The sequence below is a fragment of the Rousettus aegyptiacus genome, unplaced genomic scaffold (assembly GCF_014176215.1).
Source record: "Rousettus aegyptiacus isolate mRouAeg1 unplaced genomic scaffold, mRouAeg1.p scaffold_m13_p_11, whole genome shotgun sequence".
NCBI lineage: Eukaryota > Metazoa > Chordata > Mammalia > Chiroptera > Pteropodidae > Rousettus > Rousettus aegyptiacus.
The window spans coordinates 59,330,778-59,350,603 of NW_023416286.1; the positions used below are offsets into that span (position 1 = coordinate 59,330,778).

At 39.7% G+C, this 19,826-nt stretch overlaps 1 protein-coding gene across 2 annotated transcripts in view; it reads right to left on the reverse strand.

The window, feature by feature from the left end:
- Positions 1 to 19,826, reverse strand: part of HS6ST3 (heparan sulfate 6-O-sulfotransferase 3) — a 568,249-nt gene that overhangs the window by 15,459 nt on the left and 532,964 nt on the right. Inside the window, exon 2 of one of the 2 annotated variants that reach the window (XM_036228869.1) lies at positions 10,909 to 10,998. The exons of the other annotated variant lie outside the window; for it this stretch is intronic. Coding sequence (XP_036084762.1) covers positions 10,909 to 10,998 — 90 coding nt within the window. The remainder of the gene's footprint in view (positions 1 to 10,908; positions 10,999 to 19,826) is intronic. 2 annotated transcript variants of the gene reach the window in all.

The window sequence follows — 19,826 nt, forward strand, 5'->3', positions numbered from 1 at the left end:
CCTCCAAAAAGATTTGTTTATTTTGCACTTAATGAGCAGCTGGAATATCAAATTAGAGACTAAACATTTGTGGAATCAAATCTCACTCATCAGCACTGCAGCTACATTAAAGCCGACATCTGAATCAGAAAGACGAAGGTCCCCTGACCGATTCAGCACCGGTCCTCAAAGAAACAGCCTCTTGAGCAGCAGCTTTTTTTGTTGTTTTTCCAATGTCTAGGTGTCAGCTAACTTTAATTAAGGGAAGTCACACATGATACTAAACCAATCAAACAAAAGAATGAAATAAAAGGCTTCCTTCCAGACGATGCTGGTCATTTCTCAATGATGATCAGTCTACTCCCCAATTCCTCAGAGGAAGAATTAGTATTTATCAATAAGAGACAACTTTAAATCCTGTCATGTTGCTGCTTTATACTGATGTGAAATCTGAGCCTCAAACTCACTAAAATGCCATGATTTTTGGGTGGTTGTCATATTTGCTTTCACTTTTTCCCAAGTGGCTGCTGCAAGAATAAATTTCAGGGAAGGCATGTTCTAGGGGCTTGTTTTTGCTATCTTGCTGAGTACAGTTCCTCCCAGTACAGTTTCAAATGTGCCAAGGAGGGCCCTGCTCTCATGCATTATTCAGAGACTTCCGTGATTATTTGGTTCAGAGGCGCCCTGCTTTGCGCGGCCTCGGTGGGATTTGGGCATGAGGACTTCGCAAGGCGCTCTGCTCTGCAAAACTGTGGTTTATGCATGTGGGCAACCAGCCGAAGCCTGGATTCACCCCAGAGTGAGATAAGGCCCAATTCAGTCTCACTCGCAGCTCTAATCCCAGCCGGGCAAGGCAGAACACCAGATAGTACACTCAGATTGTGTTATCAGGCCATTTGTGTTCAGCCGTGCTCTCTCTTTAGCTAATTTCTCAGGCGCTGCTTTTAGGGAATGTGAGAATTACACAGAGTAAGAAGCAACGAGGTGTCTCCACTGCAATTGTGCTAGCCAACTTGGAAAAGAAAAGAAGTAAATCAGGATATTTAAGGACAAGGCACATATTCTGATATTTAGGTTTATACCTGGCAGCTTTGATGTAGAGTTTCCTAAAACATCATAAGAACTGGAAAAAAAAAAAATCCCTGTCCAGATTTTGTCATTTTCTTCCATAAAAGATTATTTTATGTTAGGATCTTCCTAAGATTCTGTCTGCTATCAGCACTGGGCAATCCTTTTAGCATATTTAACAAAATACCTGAGAGATTCCCCACTTGATTTCATCCCTTTCTAGCTCTCAGAGAGCACCCTGAAGGTCATCCCCCAGGCAATGATTAAGGAACAAGCTAACTTAAAATATAGAAAGTTCCCTGTGAAACAAAAACTGACAGCAATAGTACATACTACGTCCATATACAGTTCTAAGTGCTGTATTGCGTTGACCGATTTAGTCATCAAAATAACCCTTTGAGTCATGGACACGTTGAGATGATGTCTGCAATTTCACAAAGTGATGAGAGTTCTGACAGTCTCTTTCATCACCTTGTAAGCATGAGACTGCCTTAGAGACACACTCTGTGATGTAATGCTGCAGTGGCCCAGGGTTCCTTAAACTCAAATTTCTAAAAGCAAAATGAATACCACGGGATAAGAGATTTGTGTTTACCTGTGGGTAGGCAGCAGGAGCTGAGAGTGAGGCAGCACTTTACAGGGTCTGGGGGATACAGGGCATCTGGCTTCTCTCAACCTTGGGAGTATATGGGTCCAGAGGATCCCCTAGATATATACAACGTAGAAGGAGTGCTAGAAACAATTTCCCTGAGCTCAGCACACTCACAAAACTGCCCAGCAAACTGACACTTGAGAAAGGGGATGAGAGACAAAGGGGAATTATTGCAGTTCCATTCATTTTTCACACTCCCAAGGAATCCAGAAGCCAAAAGCTGTAGTAATCTCAGGACAACAAAGGATGGTTAGAAATAGTGATGTAAGAGAACTCAGATAAAGGTAAAGCTCATGCAATGTCATAATTCTCTTTCTGGTTTTAAAATACATCTGTTTTTTGAACACAATATTACGAAGACTCAGAAGTGTGTTCAAAGGAGGTTGCTGGATCCTGAAGCTGGCTGTTCCAATGCCTTTATTTAGAAAGAGAAGATTCAAGGAAAATAGAAGACAAGCTCTACTCATTCGGAAGGAGCATAAGCGCATGATTTCGAACATGTTGGAAACTTCACTTAATGTGCAGTAGAAGGAAAACAGGTTTGAAGTTAGAAAGATCTGATTTTCAATTTTAGTCCCACCTCCCGTTTCATGTGACTTGGTTAGTTTATGTGACCTCTGTCAACCTTAGTGTCCTCCCCTAAATAGCCAGGGTATAAACGCTTACTCTATTGGGTTGTGGGAATTAATGAATAAAATAGCAACTGTAAAGGGTCCAGCAGCAACTGATGCACAGCAGGTCCTCAACAGAAGTGCACGCCCCCCACTTCAACAGCTTCCCTTCCTCCATGAATGTCGGAGCCTCAGAAACTACCCAAGTACAGTGAAATTTTAAATATTAAACAAGCTGTGTTAATAATAAAAAACCAGCTGATAGTGCTTTTCTATTTATGTAACATACTTACAGTTTTCAAAACACTTTCCTCATCCATTATTTCACTTTATTTTTACTACAAGACTGTATCAGAGGCAGAATTTTACACAGAAGCAAAGCGATGCTCAGAGACATAACAGGATGTTCCCAGGTTCAAACGACTAAAGACCAGCGGATCTGGGGATTTTTTTCTTCTTCAGCTACTATACTTGTTTATTTGTTTATTGAAAACATGTTCTCATTATGTATTTGATGCCACACGCTATGCTAGATTTTTGGGATTTAATGGTACAGAAGACAAAGTCTGACCCAAGGAGCTGACCATGCAGTCATCTTTTGATGGCCCACACTATCTTATTTTGCCCTAACGTAGTTACGAGTTAGAAAGAAAACATGACATTAGCATATTATTCTAAGTTTGAACGTTTCATCGATTTATGTATTAGCTGATTTTTCTCTTTGAAACCCACTGAAAAGGAGGAGGTCTCCAAAGAACTAGCCAGAAATGCCAGGATATGGATACACCTTTGGGTAATATTTGAAGTCGTGGGTAAAAAAAAACATTCTTAGATAATAAACACTTGTTCCTTTATTGGCAGTGTCATGGATTCCAGTCTGGAGGCACATAGAGTCCGGTGGTGTCTCTTTTTGTGATGTCAGTAGCCAATGATGATCATTCACTAGAGGATTGAAAAAGGGTGATATTCTCATTTGGTCATTCCTTTTTCATTTATAGCTGCCATACTTCTATCCAGAGGAACTTTTCCTTATTGACTATTTGTTATTCCAAGGTAGAGTCCACATAGGAAAGGTAGATGGATGCTGGACTCATGTTCTCTATACTGGTTTTCAAAATAATAGGTTGCTTTCCTAGAATCCTCCAGAGGGGCTTTTTGTTTATTGTTGGTTTTTATATCATTATGAGCTCATGAATCTAAACATTTAAATTAAACATATTAAATATAAACTTATTAATGTTTTAATATATTGCAGTCATTATCCATATCGATGCTCAAATTATCTACTTTGGGGCCAATAAGGGCTTATTCAAGATGGACAATGAATTCTTTTGATACACCCTTGTAGCCATTTACACATATTCCTAAAGGATCTTGCATACTGCAAAAGTTCCATATTTAAAAAGACCAAGAAAGATGATGTAAGAACTTGCAATTTTCTACAACTCCTAAAGAACAAAGTGTTTGCTGCTCAGTGTCTGATCCTGGCCAGCATTAACAGTGCACCACAATCTTCTGTCTCACTTTCTACCAAGCTGTGTAACTGCTGTTTGTGCTAATTATACCTGTGCATTGAAGGGAAAATGTACCAGACACCATTTTTAACTTTCATATGTTCTCTCTAGGCCCAAACAACAGGGGTTTCCTCTTTTATTTTTCCTTTCTTTTTCTTCTTGAGCTCACTCACACACATGACATACATGTTCCTCCGTGCTAGGAACAACAGGCACGGTTAGTGATTCATTTGTGATTAGATGCCAATGTCAGACCACAAAGCAATCTAGGAGAAACCAAATTATGCCGGGAGTAACACACAGACATAATGAAGTTCTCTCCAAAATCCACTTATTCACGTAACAGCCTGAGTTCCTTCCAGAAGCCCAGCTGACCACATGGACACTCAATGGGATCTTTTCAGCGGCAGTGAGCTCCAAAGCACTGCTGTAATTCTACCTAATTAATAAAGCTATGACAGAAATTTTGAAAAATAGATGTATGATAATTTAAATCTCCATGAAAAAATCAATTCGTTCTGTCTAAACTTTGCCTTGGGCGCTCCCTTCATCAATTCAAGTGTAGAGCACAGTGACCTTAAGTTGCAAATATTTTTCTTCAGGCATGACTGAAGCATCAGAGAGGTAATAGCTTTCAACATTCATTTCCTAGAGATTTTAAAACACTCAAATGAAGACACTTATTTTCCTACTTTCCTCTGTTATATGTAAATCTGAGAAAATAATCTTTAAGATGTTCAAAATAAATGTAGCTTGGAGCTGCTAGAGGTGGCTTTTCCCTTTGTGCAATCGATATGTAGATTAAAAATAAGGAAGGCATCCCTTAAGAAACAGAATAATGCAACTGCAATTTTCTCACTTTGGGAATTTCTCTAAACGTGCCCCCTCTGCATTTATTATTTCTCTTGGTGATAAGAATCTGAGTTTAATAATCAGAAAATAAAAACAGCCTGTCCTTTTAAAACCGATATCAACTACCATCTCTGAGTCCTCCACTGAAATGACGTGAAATATGCTGATGTTAATATAAAATTAAAAACAATTCAAAACCGTAAAGCAGGCAAACAAATGTAACCAAAAAGAGAGAGAAAAAAATTTAATAAGTTAAAAGCTTTTCATCAGTTTTCAGTTTGGATTTATTACAGCCACAAGGGGGCTCTCAAATCTTTCCAAATACTAGGTAAGTGCTGAGAGCTGTTTTTCTAGTAATTAATTTCCACAAATCAATATTACCTATTAATGTACATTAGATAGACAAGCTACAAATTTCTGAGACTTTACACTCAAGTTAAAGAGAGAATTTCCTATAAAAAATTCTAGGGGCTCGCAGTGATTGTGAGTCAAAACTGAAATGAGTTGCACCTGTGATTTCCTGTGTCTGCTGTAGCATAAAAAATCCCAACACTGCAAATTTCATCAAAGGTTAAAACTGAATTTGAAGCACTGTGCATATAATGGAATACATTGACCTCCGATGAATTTTAAAGGCTATCCACCTCCTTCTGCCACATCGTGCACCCCCATAACAGCCATGGAGGCTGACATGCAGAAGTTAAAATGCAGTGACCCTCTCCTGGGGCAGTGGGAAGTTGCTAGAGCCATTAGTTCTGGACGTTTTCAACTCATGCTGAGAGCCTGATGGTGCTGATTGTGTTTACAGCCTGCACCACAAAAGACATTTGGAAGGAAAGAGGGTATTTTGATTTTCTGTTCAAGCCAGAAGACAGGGGCAGAATCTAGTGCGACACTGGGGCAGATGGGAGGTTTTGGTAAACAAAAACAGACTGGAAATGCAGTATTCTCCAAAGAGCTGGCAGAAGACAGAACACCACCTATCACCCCACGACGGGAAAAATATGGGAACAGAAGAGAAGCACTCCCGAACATTCTGTAGGATTAGTTAAAATACCAACATCACCTTTACACAAATGCAGAAAGCACTTCTGAGTTTTGGATGACTACCTTTTCTCTAGCGTATGTTCCCAAAGATAGGTAGGGATTGGTAACAATTCTGCCATAGGCTGGGGGTACTTCCGGGGCATTTTGGGGATGTGGTCCTTCTCCTTCTGAAAGCTTGCTCTCCTAGGCCTCAGAACCATGAAAAGTGGTTGAGGAAGGGTGAAGACATCAATCCCAGCAGCACAACCGTCCCTCCTGATCAGCATTTCTCCATATCATGCTTCACGCTCATTTTTTTCTTCAAATTAAGAATTATCAAAGTGTCAATCCCTGACCCAGGAAGGCCAGTGTTCTATCTCTTACTAAGGCACCCAAGAGATGTGTTCTGAAAAATCAAAGTTCTCCCTCATGAAGTTCTACATTGCTTGGCATATGCTCTAAATACAAATGAAACTAAATCTTGATGTAAACTGTGTTAATTTTTCACTAACATTTTTAGAGTTAGTGCTTCCCTGTGTTTAATTCCCAGTTTAAATAGCAGTAGTCCCTCTTAACTTACTGTAATCATTTCTTTGTAGAGTTTCAAAAGGTGCCTCCTAGGAGGCATCATTTTTTTTTTTCCGGTTCTAATCCAGACTTTCATTTAAATCCTTCCTATTCATCACTTTGCAAGTTAGTTTTGTGCTTTTCTCCCCGTCTATCCTAGAATACTTTCCATCATTCATGCATCCTCAAAATGTTGACCTTCTAGTGGGACATCCCTTGTTAAAGCATTCTGGCATGACCTGGGATTGAAGTTTAGTCTAGGGTTCACGTGTCCAGACGAGGGCCTGCAGCCGAGTCCTGACTCAGAACCCTGCGCCTCCAGAAGGGAAGCTGGGACTGAGGCAGACCTTGTGAAGGACAGAGATCAAGCACCAAGCAGGCAGAAATATACAGATCCTTCACAGATCACAGGTCGTTGTGTTTTCAGATAAAGCATATCTAGTCAAGTTTAAGTACATATTTTTGGAATACATTTTGATTTGTGTGCTTACAACTCAAGGTGATAAAGAGAAGGAATTTCTCACCTCGAAGCAGAAGGAAAATGTTACAGACTGCATGTCTCCTCCCAAGTTCATATGCTGAAACCCTACCCACACCCCCCATGGGATGGTATTTGGAGATGAATCCTTTGGGAGGTTTAGTAGAGGTTTGTGAGTGAGGCCCTCATAATGGGATTACAGGCAAATCTTGGATATATTTGGGGTTCAGGTCCAGACCACAGAAATAAACAGTCATAATCCTTTTGCTGGTAGAGGGTCGTGCTGAGTAAAAACAGCACGCCAGTAAAGAAGCTGTGGTTCCAGGGGTCTTATTCCCTAATGGATAGTGACACTCAGCGACAGAGCACATGGATGGAGTACATCCTTTTCAAGAAGGAGAGGTGCATGTTGATGCCTTTTGCCATCCTTGCATTCAGTCCAAATTACATTATACGGGACAGATTCTCTTAAAGGTAGATGTAGAGTTCACACCAGGCTCTTTTTCTGTGTCTTTAAAAATTTCTTTCCTACTTTTTGTCAGATCCTAGGATAGCTGTAGGGTAGGTAAACCTGTACTTATGCTACTATCTTTCCGAAAGTAAATTGCAAAATTTATCTTGATACCCAACTAGCTTCTGAAGCAAGGGCTTAACACATAGTTCCTCTGCCGGGCCAGAAATAAGATTAGCACACAGGCAGACTTGATCTCACAGGTACTGTAAAGGAAGGAGAGAAAGAAGGAAGCAGTGATTGCCTGAATCCTATGAAACTAATGATAGGAGGTTTTAACCATATATCAGATTCCTTTGGGTTCAAATCTGCAGGTGTTGCTGAAAATGTGAAACCTCCGGGAAATCCTAAATCGGGTATCAAAGATATGTTACCACTGCCCAACAGCAATGTCTAAGAGGTAGGTGTGTCTCTCTGTGTGTTCTTACGTTAAAATGCAAAGGTAATTCCCCATATTCAGGAGAAAAGACACCATTATGTGATATGATTTATAATAAGAAATTTGATCTTCCTCCAGTTCCTGAAACAGAGCTCCTAAAAACTTTGGAATTTTCTAAGTGACTATAGGGGAAAGGTATCTTTCGATATGCTAATGAGATGAATTTGTAAAGCCCCCCCAGGTAATTTAAGGTTGGGGGCTGGTTACCAGGAGACCCAACCAAGTGATTAGAGGGTTGAAATTTTCAGTCCTACCCACTTTCCTCCACTGAAGACCTCTGGGGAGTGGGGAGGGACCTGAGTGAGATTGAATTCAATCTCCAATGGCCAATGATGTAATCAGTCACTTCTAGGTAATAAAATCTCCAGAAAAATTCAAAATGACAGGGTTTGGAGAGCTTCTGGGGTTGAAGATGTGGGGGAGAGGCACACTCAGCATGGAAGCTCCATGTCCTTTCCCCATACCTTGTCCCATACATCTCTGCCATCTAGCTGTTCCTGAGTTATAGCTGTTTAAAGCAAACCAGTAAAATAATAAGTGAAATGTTTCTCTGAGTTCCGTGAGCTGTTCCAGCAAATAAAGGAAAGCTAAGGAGGGGGTGGTGGGAAGCTACGATCTATAGCCTGTTGGTTAGAGCCCAGGGGACTAGGTGAACTTGCAACTGGCATCTGAAGTGGGGTGGGGAGAGCTAGTGTGACAGCACTCAGAACTTGATCTTAGGATCTGGGTGTCCTACAATTCAACTCAGTTGTGACACCATCTACCTGGAGAGAGCATCAGATCCTAAGTCACAACTGAGTTGAATTGTAGGACGCCCAGCTGGTACCAGAGAATTGCTTGGTGGTGTGGGAAAACCCCACCCCACTCATTGTAATTGGAGCTAGAATTATACCATGATTGGTTGACGACTTTATATTGAGCTGAGCTTCACCTGATAGTTAGAGTAACCAATATCTTAAAGCTTGAAGAATAAAAAGTAATGGTTAGCAAGGCTAACAATTGTTAGCAGGCAAACTCCTCTTCTGGGTAGATCTTCACTGTCCTCATGTGCTAGTGAGGAGGAAAAAATGTCAAAGGCTTATTTTAAGAGTCGACTTTAGAATTCTTCTCAGGAGGAGAACTGATTGTACTTAGTGGCATATCTAGATCTGTATGTGTTTTTATAGGGAAGAAACTCTGTGCTTAGCATTGAGGGGCTAGTGCCAAATAAGGCAAAGACTTAGATACTTTATAGAAGAAGCTAACCTGAATTTAGGGGAAGTACAAAGGAAATAGAGGTTTCCAGAAAGAGAAAGGGAGTGATGGATATGCATCATGGTGGAGGCGTATGGGGAAATACTGGCCAGTAAGAAGTTTCTGGTGGCAGAAGAACAGAGATGATTGACATTAACTTTTAAATTAATATCTGTGTGGAGTCTGTCCTCTAAGTCCTCTTTGCAACCCCAAACCATCAGTACAGTCTGCTGTACAAAGACCTGGTGTGGGTAGTAGACCAGGGCAATCAAGGAAGAGGCTGAGTTCTTTAGCTATGCAGGTAGGAATGCCACTGAATTCAGGCTGTCAGAGCCAAAGCTGACCTTGAAGAGGTGACTTTAAAAATTTGGGAAGGCTATATGCTCCTCTCTCCCCATTCTATCACCCCAGGCTTCCAGAAGACCCCAGCCTCATCCCTGAGGACATTCACTCTCTGGCCAAGACTCCCTATTACCTACGACTGCTCTGAGCATATTCTTTCTGATCTAATAGAAACTGAATTTGCTAGTTTGGCTGTTAGTTGGGCTTGAGACCCAGATATTACTGATTCATTCATGCTTCCCTCTTCAATTTCAGGCCTTAATATTCTTCATATTTTAAACAAGGCTTTCTTCTGGTGGCAAAAGAGTAAATTAAATTGGTAGGTACAAATGGTTATTTATCATATGCATTTCAGCTTTCTAATTTGTTTTTAATGAGGTCTTCTATTCATACGTTTCTTATTCATTAATTCATTCAACACATACTTATATACCTACTATGTCGCAGCCACTGGATATTCCATTCTAGGAAGTAATTCCATCTTTCTGTACATCGAAATACATGAATTTGCTTACCAGTATAGAAAAAAATTGAATAATATTAAGGTTTTCTTTGATATTCTTTTTACAAATAACTATGTTTTTCACATTACATAGAGCTCAAGACATTTATTGAACATTTTCCAAAGATTCTTTAACACTCCAGCCAAGTGGGTAAAAAAGAATTGCTATTGTGATTCAAAGATGATTTAGGAACTGGGCCCAAATCATATCAGAAGTAAAAAAGCCCTTTAAAAATAGGACCATTTCTTTCTGGTCCTCTCTGCCAAAACGGCACAGGGCAGGGTCTCCTGATGGTGCCTTATCGCTTAGGAGCTAACAGGCTGAATGGATATTTCCTTTGCACCCTCGAGGTAAGTAACAAGAATGGCTTTTCATTTCTGCTCTTGGTTTTACACCAGTAAAAATGTTCATTTTACTTCATTAACAAGAAAAAGATTCACACGTCTGGGGCCTGCTGCTCCTTCATACAGAACGTTGTTTCCTTATCACTTGTTCTAAATAGACCCAACTGAGTAGGGAGCTCTCCGGAGAATTTGTTTTTGGATGGCCCCTATTATTAGCACTTAAGTGTATTGTTTGAAGCACGGAGGCCTATAATTAAGCTGAAGAAAAACTTGAATTGTAATTTCTTATTTTTGACTAACACAAGTAATAGCAGAATTACCTAAGCGCTTTAGCTACATTTTTTGTTGTTGCTTTGTTTTGTGTTTCATGGACAGTTTTCCATTAGGTAAAGGGAAAGCAGACTTCCACGCCCCAAAACACACACCCAAGCTCTAAGTTGGAAGCAAATTCCCCAAATTCAAGGAAATGCATATTTTCCCTCTATTTCGACTTAACAATTAACCCATTTTTAACATTGTCTTAAAATGTGCTGATTAGACAGAATTCAAACATTGACACCACTTATTTGAACAAATTATTTAATCTTTCTGAGCTTTACCTTCCTGTGTCTAAATGGCGATTAGAATAGTAGTGACCTCAAAGGGTTTCCCATGACGATTCAATGAGACACATGGAAAGTTCTTAGGTCAGAGCCTACCACAGAGAAAGCATTAAGAGTCAACTATTCTCATCATTCACAAAGTTTTATGGTAATAATAATAATAATAAATTATAACCCAAACAAATACCTTTCATGGAGCACCTCCGATGTGCCTGGCAGCAGAGGAAATAGGTCTGCTTCCTCTTTTTCTCTTCCACCTCTTTGTCTCCTTCCCTCGCTGAAGGAAGGAGAAGGGATTTATAATAACATTGGTTAGAGTATGGAACATGATGGAGCCATGTTTTCCTGACGTGAAGGACTACCAAACTTTCAAAAGAAGGCACCATGGTGAGATCGCCCTGGACTTCCTTCCATCCTGCTGGGGAGCCAGTACACATCACCGCAGCTTCCAGGTCTACACCACATTCTCTAAGTCAGCTTTCATCTGCTCTCAGACTGCATTGGATGCAGTCTCAGCCCTCAATTAAGAGGAACTTTGATTCCTGTTTGGCTTTTCTCCCTTGGTAAGAAACCCTAGCGGTAGTGTTCTTGTGTGCTGGCCATAATACCATCCTAATAGTACCAAGATCTCACTCCAAATCCCTGGCCCCAGTAACTGTGTCCAGCTCTACAGAAATATAACCTCTGATAAGCTCTATAATCCTTGTGGAGGAAGGAAGGTATCATTATCTTCAACTTTCAGAGGACCAAGCCAGGTCTAGAGAGTTTAAAGCCCTTGCCTCAGAGCTAATAAGTCTAATAGTCTGCATGTAAATCCAGGTCTGTACAACTGCAAAGGCAGCATCTATAAGTCTTATACAGCATTGATTCATTTGTGCTAGGAATTATAATAAATACCAGGGATATCAAGATAACTAAAACACAGCCCTGCCTTCACAGAACTTGTGGTTGAGTCTGGGAGCTCAGAGTCAATACAGAGTACCCCAAATATGGTCTTTAGAATCTCTTCACACATGACCTGAGCTACCTCTTAACGTGTATGTTCCTTGTCCCCTTGTCTTACTCCCTTTGGGCCATGGTAACAAAAATACTACATATTAGATAGCTTAAGCAAAAAGAGTTTATTTCTCATAGTTCTGGAGGCTGTGAAGTACAAGATCAAGATTTTGCAGGTAGATTTGGTGAGGAACGCCCTCTGGTGAGGAACACTTTCTGGTTCCTAGATGCCTGTCTCCTTGCTATGTCCCTACCTGGTAGAATGAGTGAGAGAACTCTCTGAGGTCCCTTTATGAGGACACTAATCCCATTCATGAGGACTCCATCTTTACAACCTAATCACTTCCCACAGACCCACCTCCTAGGACTGCCATCACAGCGGGGGACAGGATTTCAACATATGCATTGGGAGAATGTAAACATTTAGTCTATAACTCCCCTCTTCCCTCAATCATGCTGAATCAGATCCCACTGAGACCTGAGGATTCTGCATTTTTTAATGTGATGCCATGTGACTCTCAAAGTAATTAAAAGCTGAAAACTACTAGTTTTAAATTTAAAAGCAAAAGACAAGACAATAAGAAATAGCGTATTCTTAGGAAATATCTCTAAAACATTAATCCATAAGGATTTTTTAATTTTTTGCCAACTATGTCTTTCTAAATTCTTAGCCTGAATATTTTCTGGGGTTGCTTATAGCCACCTAACATAATTCTTAGTTAGGAAGAATCATGTTAGCATTGGATTACAATAAAAATTTTATTACTAGGCTTCACTTTAAAAAACAGAGGACATTATTACAGGGCTAACAAGATCCATTACTCAAACATGATGAATGCAAAATCAGAGGTCCAAGAGCTTTTTCCTTGAGTCTAAAATATTAAGCCAATAGCTCACATGGTTAGAAGTGAATCTATATATTCTCCCCAGATTAGCATGTAATTTGTTTGGAGATTTTGTTGTTGTTGTTGTTGTTTTTAAAAGGAGAGTAATGCCACCAGTGTAAAAAAACTTCTTATCTTCTCACATCCCATCTGCATCCTGCAGTAGCCTGACTGGGCTCCCTTCTCTAATTCCCATGGACCACTGCTTTCAGATGAATCATCAAATTAACTTCTTACATCTAACCTCTACTTAAAACCAGTAATCAGCTCCTGAAAGGAGTTCCTGCTTCTTACTCCCACATGCAAAATTCTCTGTAGTCTAGGCTCCCTCGTCTCTTTTTTAGAATCTACTTCTTTTCAAAATTAAGTTTTTTCAAGGAGTTGACCTACTTAAGAGTCTACATTCCCATATCTGTGCTTTCTCTTTTGCCTTTTCTCCTACAAATCCTGAATTGGTAAGGAAAAGGTGGGTTATCTGCAGTAACAAAACAACCCCTAACACTCAGTGGCTTAAAACAACAAAGGCTTACTTTTTGCACAAGTCAGGTGTCTATAGTGAGTTAGCATGGCCTCATCTTACACACTGCAGAGTCTGTGGATGAAGCAGCCATTCCGAACATTGCTGGTTGCCATGCCAGAGGATAAAGAGAGCTCAGCAAAACTCAAATTAGCAATTAAATGCTTTTACCTGGGAGTGACATATGCCATTTTTGCTCTCCACTCATTCACCGGAACTGATGACATGATACCACCCAACCACAATGGAGTCAGGATGTACAATCCTACTAGTGGCTCAAATAAGAAAAAATAGGAGTGAACTGTGCCCGTGACTCAAATTCTATCAATACTAAAGGCTGAGCTCAAGTATCTCTTCCGTTGCTTTTCCCAGAGAGCCTAGCTGGATGGCAGTGGTGTCTTTTCTCTTCATTCTTAGAACCTTTATTTTTGTTCCATTTATATGGCACTGTAGTATCTCAACATTTTTATTTCATGTACATATGTGTTATTTCCTCTGAGACTAGAATCTGTGTCATTTTGGAAATCACTCACTTGATCTATCATAGTTAAGAGCACATATAAGTGTTTAATAGCATATCTAAGCATTGATTACCTTTCTAAATTACATTTGAAATATGGCATCTATCACACTATACTTTTGTACCACTACACATCAGAGCTTTAAATTCCTCATTTATCCAGTTTAATTCTGACAATCATTTCACATACTATTTCCATATTTTTTGGTTTTATCCAGCACCTATATTTTATGAAACACTCATTAGATATCTTTTTTAATGTTTTATGTGTATCCCAAACACATAGGGCTGTGCCTGACAAATAATAAACAACCAATAAATATCTGCTGAATAATCCATCCTATGTTCAAATGTAAACCCTAAAAGAAAATATCCTTATTTTATAGATGTAGAAAGTGGCTGAAGCTTTGGAAAGTCTCGCAAATAATGCAGTATACCATTCTTATACAAATAAAACTATTTATTATCAAAATAATTAAAAGGATACTGTTTTGATTTAGGGCAGAATTGATATTTTTAAAACTTTTAAGTTATTAGTCTAGCTGGGTTCTTGATGGCAATCAAGAGAAGCCAACTCTAACTAACATAGGCAGAAAAAGAATTTTGGGGGGCAAGGAGAAGGAAATAAAGGAGAGCTTGTAGATTCAGAAAGGAAAAGCAGGACATAAGGGAAGCAAGATCCAGCTATAGTCCCAAGGCAAGGAGTCTGGTGAGGAAGCCATCCCTGGTGCACTGACCCCTGGTTCCATGGCTACGGGACTCTCTGTCTATCTTCTACTCTTCTTGGGACTGTGAGCCACCACCTCAAGAATTGACAAGCTGGTTATTCGGCCTGATCAAGCCTTCTCACATGTCTGTGTCAAAGATGCCCAATTGTGAAAGATAGGGTTCTACATCGCTTCCATCTTGGGGACCCCCAAAATAAAAATATAGTAAATGAACCAAAGGGCAAATTTTCAATACAGTTATGTGGGGTTAATTAGACCCCATGAGCTAGACAGGTATTCCTGACCTCAAATCAAAAACATTTAGTGCTTGCATCAGACATGAGAATGTAGAAAGTATGTCCACATTAATGATCCCTTAGGGTGGGTATGACTGCTATTTTCATTTCGTAATGAAAAAAGCAAGTCTTAGGTAGGTTACTGACCAGAACAACACAGTAAGTTAGTCAGGGCAGAGCTGAAACTTGTATACTTGTATTCATTTTACCACATAATACTACATTTCAATCTATATTAGAGTTCAGGGAAGAGGAAGGGTTGATAAAAGATAGAGTCAAGTTTGTTTGTTTGTTTGTTTTAGTTAGAACACTGCTTCACGACTTCTTTAATCTAATTTCACATGTGAAAAATGATCATTATTATATAAGGGTAAATGGATGAGACTGCACAGGTAAATCCAAGTCCAAGTCAATCCAAAATCAAGCTCTACAGAAAGTTGAGGACAGAAATATTTTAATCATCCTAAGTGGGAAGCTCTGATTTATAAAATAGCTAAATAGAAACAATTATAGAAAGTACTTTCTAACCAATGTATCTGGCAGTATACTGTCAACCGATACCACCCATGATCAGAATTAGTTTCCCAAACACTGATTTCATGTCTACTATTGGCCAAAATGAGTTGTCTGAGCAGAGACAGACAAGTCTACATACTCGTAGAGCTCAGATTTTCATAGGAGAGACGGAAAACAAACAGATAATTACAGTGCAGTGTGATACAGCCACAAATCAAGGAATTCTGTCGGCCACCAGAAGATGGAAGAGTGACAGATTGTCCCCTAGAGCCTCAAGAGGGAGCATGGCCCTGCTAATACCTCAATTTTGACCCAGAAATACTGGTTTCAGACTTTTGGCCCCCAGATCTGTAAGAGAACACACTTCTGTTGTTTTAAGCTATCAGGTTTGTAGCCATTTGTTACAGCTCGAACTATACTGTTTTATTATCAATTTGGGAGAGCCACTGGTCAGAAGCCCCTTCTCTGTACAGCTCCAAGTTAGAATTTCCCAAAATGAAGTTAAGCGAGACTTGGGAGGTAGAAGCATGGCAGCAGCCCTTATGCCCTAAAGGTCATCATTAGTTAGAAGTTAAGACACCTGCAGAGGTTAAGTGGTTTCTCCTCTGACTCCCTCCTGTCCACACTGCACCCACAACTCAGTCCTGACAGCTGGCCCTGCTGACTGACAGGGCCACTAGACCTTGTGCTAGGAACTCACAGAGCCAATAAGCCATGAGTAGCCCAAAACCTTCCGTCGGCTTCTACACCAACCATCTCATGGCTCCACTGTGTCAGCTGCACATGCCCACCTTCAAGATCTCCTTGTAAGTTTTAACTCATTCATCCATAATGGAGCTGATCAATGTTTTTCTGATTTTAAAATTCTCCTTTTCATATCTTTACTTTCTGAGCTCCTCCCACAATTGTGAAAGTTCTTATTCCCACCATAAATTCCTTAATAAGCACAGTGGTTTTGCTTTCCACATTGAATCTCGACTGATCCATATGTATGAGCTGAGCTAGGTCTGAGCTGAGCTAGGCCTTAGCCAAATGCACTTGGAAGTAGGGGGTGGCTATAAGCAAAGGCAGGAGATGAGGGAGCTAGGAATGCTGCAGGGTGTGGTGAGTAGATGTGGTAGTTGAGAGAAGAGGAAGAGGTGGTTTAGGATGGTTCTCAGGTTTCTGGTTGAGGTCGGGGTGGGACAGCATGTGTATTAGTTTCCAATGGCCTCCATAACAAGGTACCACAGAGAGTCTTAAACAACAGACATTTATTGTGTCATAATTCTGGAGGCCGGAAGTCTGAGATCAAGGTTTCAGCAGGCCATGTTCCTGCTGAAGGTGCTAGGAAGGTTCGGTCCCAGGCGTCTCTCCCAGATTCTGGTGGGTTTCTGGCAATCTTGACTTGTAGACACGTCACTCCAGTCTCTCAGCCTTTAGTTCACATGGCGTTTTCCCTGTGCGCATGTCTGTGTGTGTTATGTCATGCTTTATTTTAACTGCTCATTTAATTATCAGTACTTATTAGCAATGCTCCGTGATGAGAGGAACTGGAGCTATTTTGTTTCCATTAATGCCTCTAATACCTGGCATATCTCAATAAAATTTCTATAACCATGTGAATATACAAATTAATTAAACTTCAATTATTTATTATTTTGGAGCTTGGAAATATTTCAAAATTGTTTAATGAGGAATGTTTGGTTCTGCCCATGTATATTCTGTGGGTAAATTTACAGTGACATGTTTGTTTATGTGTCCGTGTTAGTCTCCACCACATTTAGAAAGTGGAATCAATCCCACCTCTAGCGATGAGCTAGATTTAACAAGTGAATAGACATCTGCAATTCCAAGTATTTGTCACAGAGCTTAAATACTTAATAAAAGCTCTGAAATAGAAACTGTGGATTCTATTTAAGACTAAAACTACTCATGCCTCTAGATAATCTGAAATATATCTTTGGGTAAGCCAAAGTATTAGAATCCTGCATACCTGAAACAACATCATACAGGTTCTTACAAAAGATCTTAAATGAACTTCACTTGAATATAAATGTAAACTTTACAGATTTCTAATACTATCTAACTTAGATTCATCATAAGGATATTTTTGAGGATATTTGTCCCTCCATTGCATTTGTGACTTCTTTTTGGTGACTCACAGGGCAATATTAAATTCCATATTTCTTTTGGAAAATGTTTGTTTTTCATGTCAAATCTTGGTTTCCTGACCTAAAAGATGAGGACAATAACTGTCTCTATATCATGTAATTTGGGACAAGATAAAATGGAGTAATACCAACCAAATGTTAACTTAGTACAGTAATTGGTACATAGCAAGCAGTTAACAATACTGACTCTTTGTTACCATCATCACTGTCATCATCATCATTGCCATCACCATCGTGTTACCCCCTTGCCATTTATTACTGGAAAACACCAAAGCATGTTTCTGACCATCTCTACCAACGAAAACTACTTTATGGACAAGATAATCTTAAATTCATCTTAATTTTTCATACTCTTACTTTTCCCTTAAACCAATTTTCTCATTTACATAATTCTAAGTACATTTTTGTTCATTCTTTGAGATGCTGGCTTATAACCTTTGTGGAACAAAGTGAGTTATTAATACATATATCCATACATACATTAGTTTTCAAAGGGCAAAGATAGATCACAGAGAAGTGAAATGACTTACACTCAAAGGAGCAAAGCAGGAAAAATCTCTGTGTTCTAAATCTTAGCTCTAGGCCTTTTTTCTCTAGAAGGCCATTGAAGCTTTTCTTTCTCCAAATTTCTACAACCTCCCATCAAAGAGTTCGATGTGGTTTTTTCCACATTCCATGCTACTTATTGTTGAAATGAATGTTTTTCTTCTAATTTGGCACAGAAACTGCACTGAAGGAAGGAAGGACCTTGCTGAAATAGATCACAGTAGCTGGAAAGGAAGAAAGGATTCCTGGAGTGTTGTATACTGCCTAGGTAACCTAAATATCGCATAGTGAACTGATCTAAGCAGGGATTTAAATATTATTTTTAAAGAAAGAAAAAGTCAATTTCTCTTTATTCCCCAAAGTAGCTGTGATTAATCTGTGGGGTTACAAAAAGGGAGCAGCCAGACACAAAGCCCTTGAAAATGTATGGCTCTGTATGTATAATAAACGTAAGTTTATAAATACATTCATAAGCCCCAGGCTGTACCCTTAAACACTCAAGATGCCTCTCTCCTCCCTTTTATACTGCATGGCCTTTGAAGTCACATAAAGATGTTTGGGGTTGCCACCTGCCCTAGATTTCTCTACAAAGATTAGCTTGTCTCTGTTCCAACCACTTCAGCTGCATATCTTCCCACCCCCACCACTACCACCCCCACATCTGGCTTTACACTCACATTTTCTCCATTTGGAATTTGATGACTCAACTCCAAACCATGTGCCCTGCCACAAGAGCACTGGAAAGCCCACGTGGAATGTTGATGTGGACAAGTAACTGCTCCACTGCTCGGCCTTTAGGCTTATATACTCAAGTTTAACGTGCTACCCTTGAAGTCCCGCCCAGGTTCCTAAGATATCCCAATAGGAATGCCCAACCTCCTGCTAAAGTCAGAGGCAGAGATGGGTCCTAAATACTTTTCCTTCAGATAAGCTGCAGCTACCAAGAGGGCAAGGCCCACTTCACTCCCACAGTGTGGTTCTGTAGAATGGGAATCATGTTAGAAATGTCTTGTCTTGGTACATTTTCCCCCACCCTTTAAAACGCAACACACACACATACCATCTAGAGAGGTATATTCCACATGACTTAATAAAGTGCCTTTTGAGCTGATTATAGAATAGAAAAAGAATCACAATGGTTCTTTCCTGCTGTCAAAGACTCCAGATGCTGCAATCACCCTTGCCCTAGCACAAAACTTCTTGCCTATTGGATCTAAAACTATAAACAAATAAACAAATTCTGGCAAGGTTTCAAATTTGAACATAGGCTTTTTGCCAGAAAATATCGAGTTCCAATTCTGGTTTCAATTCAGAGTCATGTTTTGGTCTTGAAAGAGAAAAACAAAACAAAATACATTTTCTCATCAATTTGTGCAAAGTCATTCTCACCTGCCCCTCTGGGTACAGTGAGGATTAATGGCTTCTATTTCCTAACAATACCCCAGTCCCTCCTGGTAGTAAGTTAGGAATATGGACCCATTAGCTGCAAATGTGACTCCAGTGGCCTTAAAGGATTAATATACCTTCCAAACTTCTTAACTTACTGGGACAAATCTGGCTCAATGAGTTAATGGGCTAATTAGTTCATTGTCAACTCTGCGAATATGAGAAGTATGGTTATTTTGCACTTTATTAAATTCTCAAGGATTAACAACTATAGGGAGTAGATGCTAAGAGGATTTGAAAGAGGCTGGATGACTGTGACAGGCAATAGTGGCTCTTGTCAACAAACTCTTCTCCAACCTTTAGCGGAGGAGTAAGGTGATGACGCCATTAATTATATCCCCATGGGTACCTCTGGCAACCAGAGTGGTTGGGAAGAGATTGGGATTCATCATGTAAAAGTCTTTTCTATGTGAGAATGCCTGTCTTAAAGTAAAATAAAGAGTCAGGGAAGTAGAATAACTGTCAGTTTCCATGTTGAGTGAGAGATTATGTAGTGACGTTTGATCCGTAGTGTAACTGGATAT